At 34.1% G+C, this 18,774-nt stretch overlaps 1 protein-coding gene across 1 annotated transcript; it reads left to right on the forward strand.

Moving 5' to 3' along the window:
• Positions 1 to 4,524: 4,524 nt before the first annotated feature.
• On the forward strand, positions 4,525 to 18,150 carry LOC114327656 (uncharacterized). The gene is made up of 4 exons (XM_028276328.2): positions 4,525 to 4,643; positions 9,198 to 9,312; positions 15,246 to 15,601; positions 17,742 to 18,150. The coding sequence occupies exons 1-4, from the start codon at positions 4,554 to 4,556 to the stop codon at positions 17,964 to 17,966; spliced, it is 786 nt and encodes a 261-aa protein (XP_028132129.2). The 5' UTR covers positions 4,525 to 4,553; the 3' UTR covers positions 17,967 to 18,150.
• The last annotated feature ends 624 nt before the right edge of the window (positions 18,151 to 18,774 follow it).

Genomic DNA, 18,774 nt, shown 5'->3' on the forward strand with positions numbered 1-18,774 from the left:
TGATTTTAAGGCAACTGTTTTGTGCAGCTCGTTCTATTTGATTGAATGCCTCTATCATTTCTCTTCTTGATCTTGCGATTATGTCAACATCATCTGCAAATGCTAGTATTTGCACGCTTTTATTAATGATTGTTCCTCGAGTATTGGCTGTTGTGTCCCTCATTATTTGCTCGAGTACGATGTTGAACAAGATGCATGATAGAGCGTCTCCCTGGCGTAGTCCCTTTTTCACATCTGTTGTTTCCGTTAGTTCGTTTTGTATCCGGATTTTACTTTCTACTTTTAGAGATTCTTTTATCAGTTCTATTAGTTGTGTTGGTATATTAAATTCTATATAAAAAAATAAAGTTTCGTACGGAGAAAAAAAAAATACCTTTCAATCGATGTGCCACTCGACCACACTTGCTATTTAAAAATTTTTTGAGGGCACATGTTTTTTTAAATTGTGAAGGGTATTCTTTTTCTCATGATCATCTTTCAGTGCGTCACAGTTTTTCGATTTCTTTCTAACGCATTAAATTATATGTGACAGAAAAAAGGCACGTCCGTGATTACAGACATTTACAACATTTATTCTAGTTATTCTAGTTGTCGATAGATGGCGCCATAATAAAAAAAATATATTTTTGAATTAGATAATAATTTTACAAATATAATCTGTATAATTTATAAGACTATACAAATCAAAGAAAATACCATTTTATAAATGCAAGAAACACATTTGATTTGTTTTTATTCCAAACTGAAAATAAAATGTGACAACTGTCAGATTTAACTAAAATGTCATGTTAGAATAAATGTCATAAATGTGTATTATCACGGACTTACCTATTTTCCTATCATTTGTTACGCACTGAAAAATGCTCATGAAAAGGACAATACATTCCATGTTAAATCACTCAGGCAAAAACTTTTGGATCTCCGATTTTTTTGAAACTTAGCTTCTGCGGGACGTAAAAATAAGATACCTATTTAAGGTCAAAAAGTCTTTTTCTTCTTTTTTATCTCAAAATGTTATTTGATGCGATTTTGCAGTGATTTGGTGTTTATTTAAACAAATTTACATTTTCTATCGTAAAGTAATGGAAAAAATAATATTTTAATAGAAGGGACTCAAAAATGTCATTATATCTGGCATTATAACAAATAATGTTGATATTCTGTCTTGATCACATAACTTGATCAAATTTTATAGTGTAAAAAACGTTAAAATACCGTTTTTTACATTTTGCTTCATTTCCAAAATACATCATAATCGATTTGACTGAAAATTTGCCCACAGATAGCCAAAACATAGGACTTTAAGTGGTTAGAAGGATTTGAATTATATTACAATACCAAAAAAGTTACATGCAATAATATCAGACTCAAAAGTATATTAGTCCAGCCGGGATAGCATTATTTGACCTTGCATGCCGAGCTGCCCAAAATTTTATTTTTCTTATCTTTAGGGGGGTCAATAGTAGCCTATATTTAAAATCGCGAATGAATTCCTCCGTTACGTTAGCCGCCATCTTGATTTTAAAGGATAACTGTTTTTACTCAATATCTCCGCCATTTTTAACTTTTCGACAAAAATGGTAGGAACTGAAATTGTTCCAAATAAATGGTATTTACAATTATTATAATTTCTTTTTAATAATTTTTGTCGTGAGGTCGATATTTTCTGAGTTAATTGTACTTACAGTAGACGCCTATATTTGTTTTCACCCAATTTTGAAAAAATGTGAAAACTTTGAATTATCCACGTCCGTCTGTCCGTCCGTCTGTCTGTAATCACAACTCCTTCGCCAATATACCAGCTAGAATGACAAATGAGGTGTCAAATGAAAGCTTATAATCCAAGGATGGTACTAAAGGTGAGATATTTGACCTAGGCTGTCGGTCTGTCAGACCGCGAATATAACTCCTCCGTCATTATACCAGGTAGAATGACAAATGAGGTATCAAATGAAAGCTTATGATCCAAGGATGGTACTAAGGTGAGATATTTGACCTAGGCTGTCTGTCCGTCGGTCTGTCCGACCGCGAATATAACTCCTCCGTCATTATACCAGGTAGAATGACAAATGAGGTGTCAAATGAAAGCTTATAATCCAAGGATGGTACTAAAGGAGAGATATTTGACCTAGGCTGTCTGTCCGTCGGTCTGTCCGACCGCGAATGTAACTCCTCCGTCATTATACCAGGTAGAATGACAAATCAGGTGTCAAATGAAAGCTTATAATCCAAGGATGGTACTAAAGGTGAGAAATTTGACCTAGGCTGTCTGTCCGTCTGTTCATCCGACCGCGAATATAACTCCTCTGTCATTTTACCAGGTAGAATGACCAATGTCCGTCTACTAACTGTTTGTCCGTCGGTCTGTCCGACCGCGAATATAACTTCTCCGTCATTATACCAGGTAGAATGACAAATGAGGTGTCAAATGAAAGCTTATAATCCAAAGATGGTACTAAAGGTGATAAATTTAATCTAAGCTGTCTGTCCGTCGGTCTGTCCGACCGCGAATATAACTTATCCGTCATTATACCAGGTAGAATGACAAATCAGGTGTCAAATGAAAGCTTATAATCCAAGGATGGTACTAAAGGTCAGATATTTGACCTAGACTGTCTGTACGTCGGTCAGTCCGTCCGACCGCTAATATAACTCCTTTGTCATTATACCAAGTAGAATGACAAATGAAGTGTCAAATGAAAGCATATAATCCAAGTATGGTACTAAAGGTGATAACTTTGATCTAGGCTGTCTGTCCGTCGGTCCGTCCGACCGCGAATATAACTCCTCCGTCATTATACCAGGTAGAATGACAAATGAGGTGTCAAATGAAAGCTTATAATGCAAGGATGATACTAAATGTGAGAAATTTGACCTAGGCTGGCTGTCCGTCTGTCCGTCCGACTGCGAATATAACTTCTCCGTCATTATACTAGGTAGAATGATAAATGAGGTGTCGAATGGAAGCTTATAATCCAAGGATGGTACTAAATGTGCCAAATTTGACCTAGGACTTCCGGTTTTACAAATGCGACCAGAAGTACTATTTTAAAGTCACCGGAATAGTACACGTGATATATTATTCGACGCTACTTCGCAAGAAGAGAACAAATATATACTTCCGGTTTCATGACTGTCTGTTCATCTGTCTTTACGTCCGCGAATACAACTCCTCCATTATTAATACAGATAGAATGACAAATGGGGTGTCGAATGAAAGCTTATAACCCAAGGATGGTATTAAAGACGAAAAATTTGACATCGGATTTTCGGTTTTAGAGTTCAACCGTATGATTTGTTCTAAAGTCACCGAAATAGTATAAGCGATATATCATTCGACGTGCCTTAGCAAGATGAGAAAAAATTTTGGTTTTGGTTTTTATATCATTTCCGCTTAAAAAGGTCTAACCAGAAGTGCCCGTATAGTCGCAGAAATAGTACATGTAACACATCAATCGAAGCGTATTGAAAAGTTGAGTTTAATCTTTAATTCCTGTTTTGAAGTCATTTCTGTTTAAACAATGATGACCCAAAGTTTAGTTAAAATGACTCAAAATTAGTAAAATCGTATATCGATCGACGCAAAGTTACACGAAGCGTTCAAATATCGACTTCCGGTTCTACTTTAGATTACTTTGGGTGAAAACCTAGGACTTACGAAGTCCAATTACTTGTTTTTGACTATGATATTGCATGTAACTTTTTTGGTATTGTATAATATAATTCAAATCCTTCTAACCACTTAAAGTCCTATGTTTGGGCTATCTGTGGGCAAATTTTGAGCCAAATCGATTATGATGTATTTTGGGAATGGAGAAAAATGTAAAATGGTATTTTAACGTTTTCGACACTATAAAATTTGATCAAAAACTTGTTTTGAATCAAAATAATTTGTTATAATGTCACAATGACATTTTTGAGTCCCTTCTATTAAAATATTATGTATTCCATTGATACTTTACGATAGAAAATGTAAATTTGTTTAAATAAATACCAATCACTGTAAAATCGCTTAAAATAATATTTTGAGAAAAAAAAAGAATAAGAAGATCCAAAAGTGGTTTTGATCCAAAATTGAGTGATTTGAAATTGAATAACCCGAAGAGAAAAAAGTCTTGGTATCTGAGTTTGTGGGGGGGATTTTCGTTGGAACACACTGTATAGGTAAATTAATTTCTGATTCTTCGATTAGCATTTTAAAATTGACAAAAATTGTTTTTACTCTCCTGAAAAATTTGGTTATTTTGATTTATTACACTTTTTTAGGAACGTGCGACATGTAGGTACTCAATTTCCGATTTTCAAACAAATGAGAAAGGGGTTCGTTTTCGTTTCGCTGAGAGTCTCCAAAGCGTGCCGCTAATGACCACTTACTCTTTTCACGGTGTTTAGATTCGAAAATTCATACCTCATAAATTTTGAAAGATAATAAAATTATACATCAGCCTGTTAATTCGAATAATTGTCACAGTCATCTATGCATATCTAGAACGGCTCGAGCAAAAACGATTTAATTTTTCTTCGCAACAGTTCATCTTCATTGTTGACAAGAAATGGCAAAAATGAGAGTCGTCAGTGTGATTAAGTTGATTTCACTTGTTTTACTTTTCGAAAAAGTTCTCGGCATCTCCAACAAAGAAGAGGTAGGTTAAGTTTATAGTTTTTTTAGATAAAAATGTAAGTAATAACTATTTTATTTATTTAGTTTCGATTTCTATTAGTGTAGGAAACAGAGGTTGAACCTCGCAAAAGTCCGGTTTTATTTTTTTTCTGGTATATCAAGGGGTGTTTATTATAACACCAACTTTTCTTAAAAAATTTCTCCCCGGAACCCCCTTTCCATTTCTTTAAAGGGGGTAATTTGTGGTATTTGCGAAACGTAGCCCTTGCTGTACGTTTTGCAAAAAATTTGCTTAATAGTAAAATGAAGAGGACTATATTTCCTATTTATTTCCCGACAGAATATGTCTATCACCCACCGTTTAGCGCCCCAAAATTAACAAGTTTTTAAAAAAGATGTTTTTAAAAAAATATTTTTCCCTAACTGTAATGGAAACCAAGAAGAAACCCTGCGGCAATTAATCACAAATCAGTAGCTGATTTTTGGTATAGGCTTCATTTAAGGGCAATTGCAGATTTTTTCATTATAGGGTGTTACATTTTAAAAAACCCCTTTTTATACCATCTGAACCGCTCATGCTAGCGTAAAAAACTTTCAGCGATTACCCATGTACAAGTGTTATTTACAAATTTGTATAATGCATCCCCATATTTTCCCCGGAACCACCCCAAAAAAAGGAGAATCAATAATGAAAATAATCAAAAATTGATTTTGGGCCTCCACTGTGGCTTTAGGGTGCAAAGAAAGTAAAATATGCATACGTCATAATGTGTAGCAGACAGTGTGTTCTTTTATTTTCCATAAGTACGTTATCAATAAAATGAATAGGTGACGAAAAAAAAAAACAAAAACTGGAGCCCGCCAAAGCATTTCTGGGGTTTACGGCGCCACTGTGCCGTACCGGTTGCTTATACGAAAAAATGCATAGGATCTTCTTTATAGAAAAAATAGTGGTCTTTAATTATGTATAAGTTTTGTTTATAAAAATGCATAGGTAATAAGAAAATCGTAAAAACATGCTCGCCAAGGGATATGGGTAGTTTCCGCAGGGATGTTGCAATAACCATATATATATTTATGAAAAACCCTATTGATGGAGCATATGCCCATATGGGTCAAAAAGCAAAAGAAAAAAAAATTTTTAACATCCATTTTCTTTTTTTTTTGGCTACAGGGGTTGCATAAAGAAATCGCTTTGGGTGTCCATGCATGGGTAATAAGAACGTGCACAAAATGATATATGAAGCATTTTAATAAAGGGCATGGTGTGTAAGGATTCCAAGAAAATCACTTTCTTTATTAATTCTCCTTTTTTTGGGGTGGTTCCGGAAAAAAAATGGGGGTGCATTATAGAAATTTGTAAATAACACCAGTACATGGATAATCGCTAAAAGTTTTTTTACTCTAGTATAGGTGGTTCAGATGGTATAAAAAGGCGTTTTTTAAAATGTAACATTCTGTAATTAAAAAATAGGCAATTACCCTTAAATGAAAACTATACCAAAAAATCAGCCACTTATTTGCGATTAGTTGCCGCAGGGTTTCTTCTTGATTTCCATTACAGTTGGGGAAAAATATTTTTTTTAAACATCTTTTTTAAAAACTTGTCAACTTTGGGGAGCCACCCCCGCTAAAGGGTTGGGTGATAGACATATGCTGTCGGGAGATTAATAATAGGAAATAATTTTACTATAAACTAAATTTTTTGCAACATGTACAGGAAGGGCTACGTTTCGCAAAAACGATAAATTACCCCCTTTAAAGGGATGGAAAGGGGGTTTCGGGACGAAATTTTTTAAGAAAAAGTTAGTCTCATAATAAGCACCCCTTGATATAAGAGAAAAAAACCGGACTTGTGTCCATTTTGCGACGTTCAACCTCTGTTTCCTACACTATTTAGGTTTTTTTTAATTCTTACGAAGATTATGTACGATTATACATGACATGAGCTATATTCATAAGATTTTCCTAAAAATATTAAAAATAGACAAAAGAATTAGACACAAATACGAAGACCTCGAAGATACCCAATTTGGTTTTAGAAATGCTGTAGAAACTAGGGAGGTACCTACTTTTGCGCTAAATATACTATTACAAAAATGCCATAACCAAAGAAAAGATGTATTTGCATGCTTTGTGGATTTCGAAAAGGCATTCGATAAAGTACAGCATGTAAAATTAATGCAGATGCTAAAAAATATAGGAATAGATATGTTATTCGTGTTATTAAAAATCTGTGCTGCAGTTAAACTTCTATTGTAAAAATGGGTAAAAATTATTATTAAAAATTATATACACTGCGCGTCATAGAAAACGGGCACCCTAAAAATGGGTCATTTTTGAGGTCGCGTATCTCCTAAACCTATTTTCCGATTTAAGTGATTTTTTGAATATGTTATAGCCTTATTCTTTGTCAATATCCCTGTAATAATATTTTTGCTAAACAGGTAAATTTTCATTGTATACCGGGTGTACGAATCAAACTGTGTTTTTTCTCAAAGTTCGCAACACCCTGTGGAATATTCTATCATTTATAAAATACTGAAATTAAAACCCAACTATAGCCTCAGATTTTCTTAACATTCTGCTTTTTGATTAATTCGTTTATGTTGGATAATACAAAAGTTAAGTACTTTAACAACTAGTCATGTTCTTCATCAGTATAGGTTTTTTGTAAATAAGTGCGACAAACTTTAAGGGGCAATTTTGCATGAAAAAATAATGACCGTTTGCTTTGTAAACTTATGTTCACAAATGCTTCGTTTACGAGATACGGGATGTTGATTTTTTTTTTACAAACTGACGATTTATATGATACTTATTGGGAATTTTTTGACTTGCAATTAAGAATTTTATATTCACTATTGGCGTGCATACGGGTAATACGACCGATCATATTACCCGTATGCACGCCAATGGTGAATATAAAATTCTGAATTGTATGTCAAAAAATGTGCTATAACTACGTCTTAAAACCCACCAAATTTTATTTGCATATCTCAACCGGTTTTAAAGCAATAAGTAAATCGTCAGTTTGTAAGAAAAATTCAACATCCCGTATCTCGGAAACGAAGCATTGGCGGACATACGATTATAAAGCAAACTGTAATTATTTTTGAATGCAGAACTACCCCTTAAAGTTTGTCGTACTTGTTTAGAAACACCCTGTACTGAAATGTATTACCACTTTTGTATTATCCAACGTAAGCGAATGAATCAAAAAACAGAATATTAAGAAAACCTGAGGCTATAGTTGGATTTTAATTTAAGTATTTTATAAGTGCTACGATATTCCACAGGGTGTTGCGAACTTTGAGAAAAAAACACAGATTGATTCGTACACCCGGTATACAATAAAATTTTACCTATTTAGCAAAAATATTATTACAGGGCTATTGACAAAGAACAAGGCTATAACATATTCAAAAAATCACTTAAACCGGACAACAGGTTTAGGAGATACGCGACCTCAAAAATTACCCATTTTTTAGGGTGCCCGTTTTCTATGACGCGCAGTGTATATTATATTATAAAAATGTAGAGTTTTGTTTCTTCTGCTCTATTATCACTATTATCTGCTGGCCTTCTGCAATATCTTATATTTATAATTTTAAAATGAAAGTTATGGATACAAAATTACACAGAGGACCAAAAATAAGCAGCGGCCATTATATGGTACTAACTAAAATACGAGAAGAAATAAAAAAGAAAGAAAAGCCAAATGAAGAAAAGGAAAAACTAATTAAAAAGAGACGATAAAACATGTAAGCCAAGAAACAAAGAAATAACAAAAATATTTGAGAAAAAATAAACGGTAAACTTACGATAAAAAACGGAATAATAAAAGAAACTGAAAGCAATAACGATATAAACATTAAACAACCTATGGAATAACTATACTATTTGAGGCAGCTAGGAAAGTATGCGGAACAAGTAAAAAAGACTTAACAAAGAAACAGAGAGCATGGTGGTCCGAAGGAATAAAAATGTATGTAAAAGTGAAGAAAAAAAGCATGGAAACACTATCTGAAAGATAAAAACCCAGAATTACAATAACTAAAACGAAAGAAAAAAAGGTAAAAATATTAGTACCAGAAGCTAAGAGAGATAATTTTGAAAAATTCGGAGATAAAATGGAAGAAGATAGCAAAAGTAAACAAGAGTTATATTCTATAGAACCCTGAAAACGTTAAAAACAGAAAAAACATGATAAAACGATAACACAAAACATTTAAAAGAAAAAAAACAACAATTTGAAAAACTATTAACGAATATGAACCAAGAGATTATTGAAAAACAAAATGGGATGTATTGAAAGATAATACAGAAAACTCAATAACCGAGGAAGAACTAGAAGAAGCAATAAAAACGATGAAGTATAGAAATGCTCCTGGGAAAAATGGCGAACAAATATGACTAAAAAATAAATAAAAGAATTTAATGACGGGAAAACAAAATGTTTTCCTATAGGTTCTTCTTCTAAAGGTGCCTATCTTCTGGAGATGTTGGCGATCACATTGACCCATCTTATAGGTAGCCCTTTACTATATGGCTATATCCAATATTAAATTTTTAGGTACTTCTTTCGGAAGAATTTCATAGAGGGGCTGAAGATACCAAAAAATCAACAGGTTACGATCAAGCCAAAACAGGTACCTTAAACCAAAATGTATATTATGCACAGCAGCAAGGTAAGCACCTTCATTATTCATCTTCTTGTTCTTAAGGTACCTTCTCCATTACTGAAGGTTGGCTATAACTACAGCAAATTGCTCTCTATCTTGAGCTGTCCAGTCTCCTACGTTCTTCAGCCAGGAGCATTTTCTTCATCCTGGACCTCTTCTTCCGTTTACTTTCCCCTTCCATTATGAGTCGTAAAAATTTGTACCTTTCTCCTCTATAAATAATATGTCCTAGATAACTCGTTTTATGTTTTTTTACAATATTTAAGAGTTCTTTCTCAGTCCCCATTATTCTCAGCACCTTGTTGTTGGTCATGTGCTCTGTCCAAGAGATCTTCAGCATCCTCCGGAAAACCCACATCTCAAAGGGTTTTATACACCTCATACTTGTTATTCCGAGAATAATTTTGCACTCCGTATAGCAAAATAGGATAAATCAATGTTTTTACAAATTGGTATCGTATATCCAACGATAAGGTAGAGTTGATTAGGAATTTTTTCATTCTTTGAAAAGCGGATCTAGCTTACTCTATACGAGCACGTATTTCAACCTCGTGGTCAAGATAGTTTGTTATCCAGCAACCAAGATACTGAAATCTTTGTACGGGTTCTATCTGTTTGTTATAGATACGAATATTAATGTCGGAATTTGGTGCACGTGTAGCAGCCATTACTTTTGTTTTATTTATGTTTATCTTCAGCCCCAAGCTATCTCTCTCTCTCTCTCTCTCTCTCGTTATGACGTTCAAAAGTGGTTGTAAACCCTCAGCACTGTCCGCAAGAATAACTGTGTCGTCTGCGTATCTTAAGTTGTTTACGTATTCTCCGTTGATTGTTATTCGTTCTTTTAATCTCTCTACTTTTTGGAATATACAAAGAAGATAGAATAAAAACAGGAAATATGGAACACAATGGAAGTACAATGCTCAATTAAAAAAAAGTTGGAAAACAGAGCCCTGTACAATGATACGGGCATCTACAAAGAATACCAGAGCAGAAGAGGCCAAAAAGAATACATAGAAGACTAGCTACAAGATGGAAAACGTATATAGGAAATGCTGTAATAGATAAAAACCTCAGAGAAGATGACTGGGAGAATAGAGTGTTGTGGAGGATAAAAACAGTGAAACCATAATAAGAAGAAACCGAAAAAGAAGAAAACTGGTACCATCATATTGCAATCTAATGATTTGATAATATGTAGTATAAAGGTCTGGCAGGGGTAGCATAGTCATTCTGTTTTAATCCTTGTGGTAGGGGAGTAAAGTATGCTAAATGTGCAGTCACTCGAGCGTTATGGAGACCTATTGGGTTGTGAAGATTAGGTCCGACAACCAAAAAAGGTAAGTAAAGTTTTCCATTTTAGTGGGAACTTTCCATTTTTAATTTAATTTTCCATTTCCAACTATCCATAATTCGAAAAATTGTCTCGAATAAAAATAAAAGTTACTTATTTTTACGTAAGGAATCCATATCTGCAATAAAAACTGGCGGCTTCGATTTAATATTTTAACTTAACCCCCCACCTCACCTCCGTGGGGATCGTGTTTAGTGCCATTCTATAGATTTTTCAAAAATATTGAATAAGTGTATTTTTCAGTTTTTCGATCTGATGTTCATTTCGCGAAATATCGCGGGATTCGAATTAAAAATTTTAAATTTACCCCCCACCCCTCTCAGTTTGAAGTCGTGTTTGGTATCATTGGATGGATTTTTGAAAAATATTGAGCCCGTATATTTTAGTTTTTCGATATGACATTCATTTCGCGAAATATTCGCTTTTTTCTTGTGAAACTTTGGGATTCGCCCATTTCCTTACGCCCCGCTCAAATCGTCAGATTTTTGAAGTATACACTGTTTTGTATGTATTTAACTTACCTTATATCTTAATCTGACGATTTCGAGTTTCTCTAAGGATATATTTTTTTTTCGGCCCCCCCCCTTAACGAACTCCCCTGCATTAAGAGCCAATTACATTTTCAGGGTATAAGGTTTCTCCCCAAGTAATAATCTGACGCGCTCTAGTAACTGCAAAAAATCTCCGCTTGGGCTCCCCTACCATTGGTTGATGTGAATAACTGATGAATGGGGCGTTAAGTTGATTCAATATCGTCTAAAAATCAGGGATCCATTGTTTTTTTCATTCAGATTTTTCTTTTTGAACTACAAAATTATTTATTTACCTTCAAACGCTACAATTTTCGTCCATTCGTCCATATTATATATTTGTATTTCTCGTTGTACTCTAAACCAGGGGTCTCCAAACTACGGCCCGAGGGCCACATCCGGCCCGCAGACAGGTTTTGTCCGGCCCGCGGAGACATACTTGAAAACTCCTTAATATTTTTTATAGCAAATAAAATGTTTGTGATAAGTTGGATAAAGAAACACAGAATGGTAATGAGTAAAGACATGTATAATTTATGGAGTAAATTTAACTTCAGCATATAATAACTAACAAATTATTGAAATGAATCCAACTAACATTTTATACATTGTAAGTAATGAACAACACATACCTTATAACAAACATGACATATGAAATGCTAATGAGATGTATGTAATTGAGATTTTCCACCGACAATAGTTTGTAGTTGTGGACTAATTTTACTTGTACCAATTATTAAAAGAGATTTAAGATGCTCGTCAGTTAATTTAGATCTGTATACATTTTTTGTGTACTTCATTTTGGAGAAGGTTTTCTCACACAAATAAGTAGTACCAAAAACGGAAAACAGCCCACGAGCAAATTTATGCAAATTATCAAATTGTGTCAGTGGAAGACTCTTATAAAATTCCAACAAAGATGAGTTTTCATATTTGTTCTTAATTATATCACTGCACTGAAGATCAATCATTTCCATTTGAAGTTCCGGGGCTAGGGTTTCAATGTCAGCATCAAAAGGATTCTGAAAAATCTTAATTTGATTCGCAATGGCATCAAAGTCCGAGAAATGAGTATCAAAATTTATCTTCAAAGCACTCAGTTTCGATTGCAAAATCGATAGGAAACTCAGTCTCAGTAGTGTGGCTGAATATTTCACATGTTTTAAAATGTGAAAAACATTTACTTCGTAGTTGTGATTGAAACAGTATCAATTTCATCCGGAATGACTTGATATTAGTGTATAAATCAGGAAGATGCTGGTTTTCTCCTTGCAATCTCAAATTCAGTTCGTTCACATGTTTTGTCAAATCAACATAGAATGCTAACTTCCATAGCCATGCGTTGTTTTGTAATTCAGTAAGAGGGCGGTGCTTTTCATTCAAAAAAATTTCGATCACTGCTCGAAGTTCAAAAAAGCGCTGAAGGACTTTCCCACAACTAAGCCAGCGTACGGCAGTATGATAAGGTAAGTCTGTTTCTCCAATCTCTGCAATAAATTGTCGGAATTGTCGGTGATTCAGCCCAAAAGATCTGATGAAATTAACAGTTGATATGACTGGTTTCAGAACGTCAGACATATCCAAACATTTTCCGCACAAAGACTGTTGATGAATGATACAATGTAAGACTAATGGTTTTGAGCCGCCGTCATTTTCTACAGCCTTTGACACAAGAGCGACCACTCCTTTATCTTTCCCACTCATGTTTTTGCCTCCATCAGTTGTAATACATTTCAAGTTTTTCCATCGAAGGTTCTTTTTATTAATGGCCATTTCAACTCCTTTAAAAATATCGATACCAGTAGTTGTGCCATGAATACTATACATATCAAGAAGTTCTTCGTGCACTTCATAGCTTTTATCTACTCCTCTAATATAAATCAACACCTGAGCAGTATCTGACACATCCGTTGACTCATCCAAGGCCAAAGAAAACCACTCAACATGTCCATTTTTGTCGAACAGTTGAGAGGATATATTTTCAGCGATGTTTTGTACCCTTCGAGCCACAGTGTTTGCTGACATACTGACAGTTTTTAATAAATTTACCTTTTCAGGGCACATTTCTTCGACTACTGCAATTATGCATTCCTTGATCATTTCTCCATCGGTGAATGGTTTTCCACGTTTTGCAATTTCAAGAGCCACACGAAAGCTGGCACGAGTTGCCGCCTCTTGTTCAGTTTTGACTTTTGTAAATAAAGATTGCTGCGATTTCAATCCGCACTTCAAAGCTTCGAATTTTTCTGTCCGCACAATTCCTGTATATTTTGAGTAATTTTGAGAATGTTTTGTTTCATAATGACGTTTCATGTTATATTCTTTGAGAACGGCTATGCTTTCATTGCAAATCAAACATAGCGCCTTGTTACTGGACTCAATTACGAAATACTGAATGTTCCACTGATCTTTGAATTTTCTGCATTCACTATCAATTTTTCGCTTCTTTTCCATTCTACTAAATCACACACAAAAGCAACAATTCAAATCAAATCAAAATACTGTTACACGCACAAACTTGTTTTAAGGAGGTACGCCCTATTTTATTTCACAACAGTTTCATAGGAACTGACTTGTAGTTACGCCACTATTGTCATCGCCAGCTAACTTGGCGGAGCGCACAAACCCAAAATTGCTTACTGGCTTAGGTGGGGTCTTTAGTCTCCTCCCAGTTATCAGGGGCGTAACACTTAAGTGATTTGCGGCTATTATTTTTCAGACTTCTTATTATTTCGGATAGTTAAGTGTGTTTGTGACAATTTCTAACGATGGCGTTGAAAAATAGTAGAACGAATAATTATGTTATTAGTGGACAATCTCGGGAGAGATTGGAGATTTCCACTGGTGGAAATATTTTGTTTGTTTATGTCTACCTTGTATTAAATTAAAATATATCAAAAATAGGTGAATATTTGACATACTTAATAATGTTGACAGCTTACCACACTTACAAAAAATTAAATTATTCGTTATTTTACGGGAAAAAATTAAATACAGGAAAATTAATAATATGCAGTGTTGCCATCTTGGCCCTCGGAACTTACAGGAGTAATCAGTATGGCCCTAAGGCTGGAAAGTTTGGAGACCCCTGCTCTAAACCAATGTCTTATATATCACACGATTCTTCAAAGTGCCCCCACAAAACAGCCGTACCGTCCACGTCCCGTCCTAAGATAAATCAGCCTTTTAATAGAGGAAAGTCGTCAATTATGGAATACCATTTTGTTTTGGGGATATAAAATAATACCTTTATAGAAATGAAAACAATTTAATGTTATGACACATCAGTCATACATTTTTATGTTGTAATTAAAAGCCTTCTATTAAATATCTTAATTAACAAAAAAAAATCGAACAAAAAATAACAAAATCCCAAATGAGTAACCAAATATGGAATAGGTACCCATATATGGAATATAGGCATAAACCAACATATCAATAACAAAAATAGACATAAACATCTGAGATCAAATAAATTTAAATAAGAAAATTGTGAAAAATTAAAGAGGTAGCTTAATTCACTTGCAGACATCACAGATCCATGTATGAAACTCTGGACCAGCACAATCATAATGAGCCCACTTATGTAAACTTAATCCACTCACTATTCCATAATTAGGCACCAACGACTGTCCATATTTTGATTTGTTCATTAGTTTACTAACTATTATCAACATTTTTCAAGTCGTAATGTTTTAATTACAGAAGGTCATAAAATATCAAAATAAAGGTACTATTGATATACGTAATAACATAACAAGTCTGTATTCATGCATAATAACCAATAATACTCGTTGAATATATTTACCTTTGAAATTTTCTGCAAGACGATAAAACAAAACGCGCCTGTCAGACACGTATTGTTCGCGCATCTGACACAGAGGTGTGAATACGAAAATAAAGAGAGCGACTGAAATAGAGGATGGTCTTGTAGTGCGCTTCCAACTTATATTTTCGGAGAAATCAAGGAATTCCATATTAGGGCACTCTTCCATATTTGGTTACTTTCCTCTAATAAAATTTTGTGCTCCATTCTCAAATTACTATGTAAACAGATGGTCACAGATACGCCGAAGATATACCTAGAAGCAGCTATTACGTCAATGAAGGCGCCAATTTGTTATACGGGCAAGAAGCAGTTGCAAACTATGGACAGTACGACCATGCAGCTCAAATGATACCAGTTTATGGGTATGCTCCAGAAGTTCCGTATATATACGGTGGTCATGCTGCCTCTCTTCCTTACAATTATGGATATGGATATGGATACGGACATCCAGTAGGGCACAGTTATGGTCACAATTATGGACACGCAGCTGAGGAAGTAGATCATCATTACGACCATCATTACGATCATCATTACGAAAATACTGGATTTGGTGTTACTGGAATTGGAAATTATCTCAAAAAGGTAATTTTAAATATTTTTATACTGAATTTCTTCTTTATTTCTATCTAATCTTCCTATATATGTGAATCGTCAACAGTTTTAATACATAGATCAATACAAATATCTTGGTTGCTGGTTCACCGTTCAACAATCAATTTATTACATATAAGATTATAAACAAGAAGTACAAAAGAGAGAGAATAGAGGTAGCCCGACAAGCCTTTACCAAAATGAAAAGTTTTTTTTTGTAACGGTAGCATTAATATCAGTCTTAGATGTAGTTTTCTACATTGCTATGTATGGTCAATACTATTATATGCGAAGCTCTGGACGCTCAACATAAAGCTGATGCACAAGTTAGTTACCTTTAAACTCTGGCATTATACATCTCTCCAAGAAATTAACGCACCACCTTAAAAAAGGGTAATTTTTTTTGTCTCGAATTTCCTAAACCTGTTGTCCGATTGAAGTGATTTTTTTAATATCTTATAGCCTTATTTTTAGCAACAACGCTGTAATAACATTGTTGCAAGACAGGTAAATTGTCATTGTATACCGGGTGTACCAATCAAACTGTGTTTTCTTTTCTCAAAGTTCACCACACCCTATGGAATATTCTAGTATTTATAAAATACTGAAATTAAAACCCAACTATAGCCTCATGTGTTCTTAACATTCTGTTTTTTATTCATTCGCTTATGCAGGATAATAAAAAAGTTAGGTATTTTAACAACTAGCCTTGTTTTTCGTCAATACAGGGTGTTTTTAAATAAGTATGGCAAACTTTAAGGGGTAATTCTGCATGAAAAAATGACAGTTTGCTTTATAAACTTATGTCCGCAAATGCTTCGTTTCAGAGATAGGGGATGTTGAAATTTTTCTTACAAACTGACGATTTATTTATTGCTCTAAAACCGGTTAAGATCTGCAAATGAAATTTGGTAGGTTTTAAGAGGTAGTTGTTGCACATTTTTTTATGTACAACTAGGAATTTAATATTCACCATTGGCGCGCATACGGGTAATATGACTCCTATGTGCGCCAATGGTGAATATAAAATTCTTATTGTATGTCAAAAAATGCACAATACCTACCTCTTAAAACCCACTAAATTTCGTTTAGGTACATATCTCAACCTGTTTTAAAACAATAAATAAATCGTCAATTTGTAAGAAAAATTTCAACATCCCCTATCGCTGAAACGAAACATTTGCGGACAACGTTTATAAAGCAAACTGTCATTTTTTCATGCAGAATTACCCCTTAAAGTTTGAAATACTTATTTAATAAAAACACCCTGTATTCATGCAAAACAAGGCTGGTTGTTAAAGTACCTAACTTTTTTATTATCCAACATAAGCGAATGAATCAAAAAACAGAATGTTAAGAAAACATGAGGCTATAGATGGGTTTTAATTTCAGTATTTTATAAATGCTAGAAATGCTAGAAACTTTGAGAAAAATCAAAGTTTGATTGGTACACCCGGTATACAATGACAATTTACCTGTCTAGCAACAATATTATTACAGAGATGTTGTTAAGGAATAAGGCTATAACATTTTAAAAACAATCACTTAAATCGGATAACAGGTTTAGGAAATTCGAGACATTAAAAATGACCAATTTTTAAGGTGGTGCGTTAATTTCTTGGAGAAGTGTAGAAGGATCTCGAAAATACTTTGGACATCCCACACCATCAACGAGAATGCCCTGATGAGAATAGGTACAGATAGGTAGCTGCTAAAGATTGACAAAGTTAGAAAAGTTAGCTACCTACGACAGATAATGAGAAACGAAAGGTACCGTCTCGTGCAACTGATCATCCAGAGGGAGATTGAAGGAAAACGGGGTCCAGGAAGGCACCAGATTTCATGGCTTAAAAATATCAGAGACTGGACCAACCTTGATTCAACATCTCTTTTATATGATCAAATACAGTCGGAAAAATGAAAGATTGCCCATGAACGATCATATAAATCACTTATTTTGTATTTGTTGTCTTTTTCTATAAATAACAAACGTTTGTTATAGAAAAAGATAGCAAATACAAAATAAGTGATTGATATGATCGTTCATGGGTATTCTTTCATTTTTCCGAATTATAAATTATAGTATTACATAATAAGCTTCTTTGTAATTTAAATAATTTTGTGTTTTTAGAAACTTACCTTGAAGAAACTATTCATTCCTCTAGCAGGACTAGCACTGCTAGCGGCAGTAGGCACTCTCAGTACTACTAACCCTCTACTACTTCAACTTGGTACCATCAGTGCCTCAACTGGTAGAGGCGGCCTAAGAAGATCAGCTCATGGGGAAGTTTCGTTCCCAGTGAACCCCTTTTTGAGATCGAAGGTTTCGAGAAACGCGAATAAAACAAGAAAATGAAGAGAACATAGTTTTATTTGTTTATATTTATATTAAATAGTATTGTTGATTTTTCTTTTAGTTTTTATTTATTTCATTTTAGGAAGAAAAAGGCAAACATTATAATTTTTTTGGAAGCATATCTCATCTTATCTCGGCGACGTTAGAAACTACCGACCCGTTAGCTTGTTGTCACAAATATATAAGCTATTCACAAGAGTTATTACAAACAGACTAGGAAGTAAGTTGGATTTCTATCAGCCAAAAGAGCAAGCAGGTTTTAGAGAAGCAAATGGCACGAATGATCATTTACCAGTAATTAAGAATTTAATACAAAAGAGTGTTGGATATAGCAAGCCATTAGTCCTGCTATTTGTTGACTACGAAAAAGCTTTTGACACCATGAGTCATCAAAAAATATTAAAAGCCCTAACAGAGTGGCATAGATCATCGCTATATGTATAAACATGATCAGATACATCTATCAAAATGCGACAGCAAGAGTGAAACTGGAAGATAAAAAGACCACGCATTTAAAATAAAACGGGAAGTGCGACAGGGAGACACAATTTCGCCAATTTTTTTTTGTAAACATTTATTAACAATCAGAGTTACATATTCTATGGGTATGTCACCCAGCGGTTTCACCTCAGTTTCAGCGAAGATATATGGGACAAAATCTTTGCAATCTTCTGTTGTTTAGTGGCTGCAGTAGTGGTAATATTAATTGGTTGGGGTGGCCTTCCAATTTCTCGTGGTGTCTGTTGGCTCTTTCTTGAATTACTGTGCTGTAATCTATCTATTTTATTTCGTTACTTACTTACTTAAT

The sequence above is a fragment of the Diabrotica virgifera genome, chromosome 9 (genome assembly GCF_917563875.1).
Source record: "Diabrotica virgifera virgifera chromosome 9, PGI_DIABVI_V3a".
Lineage (NCBI taxonomy): Eukaryota > Metazoa > Arthropoda > Insecta > Coleoptera > Chrysomelidae > Diabrotica > Diabrotica virgifera.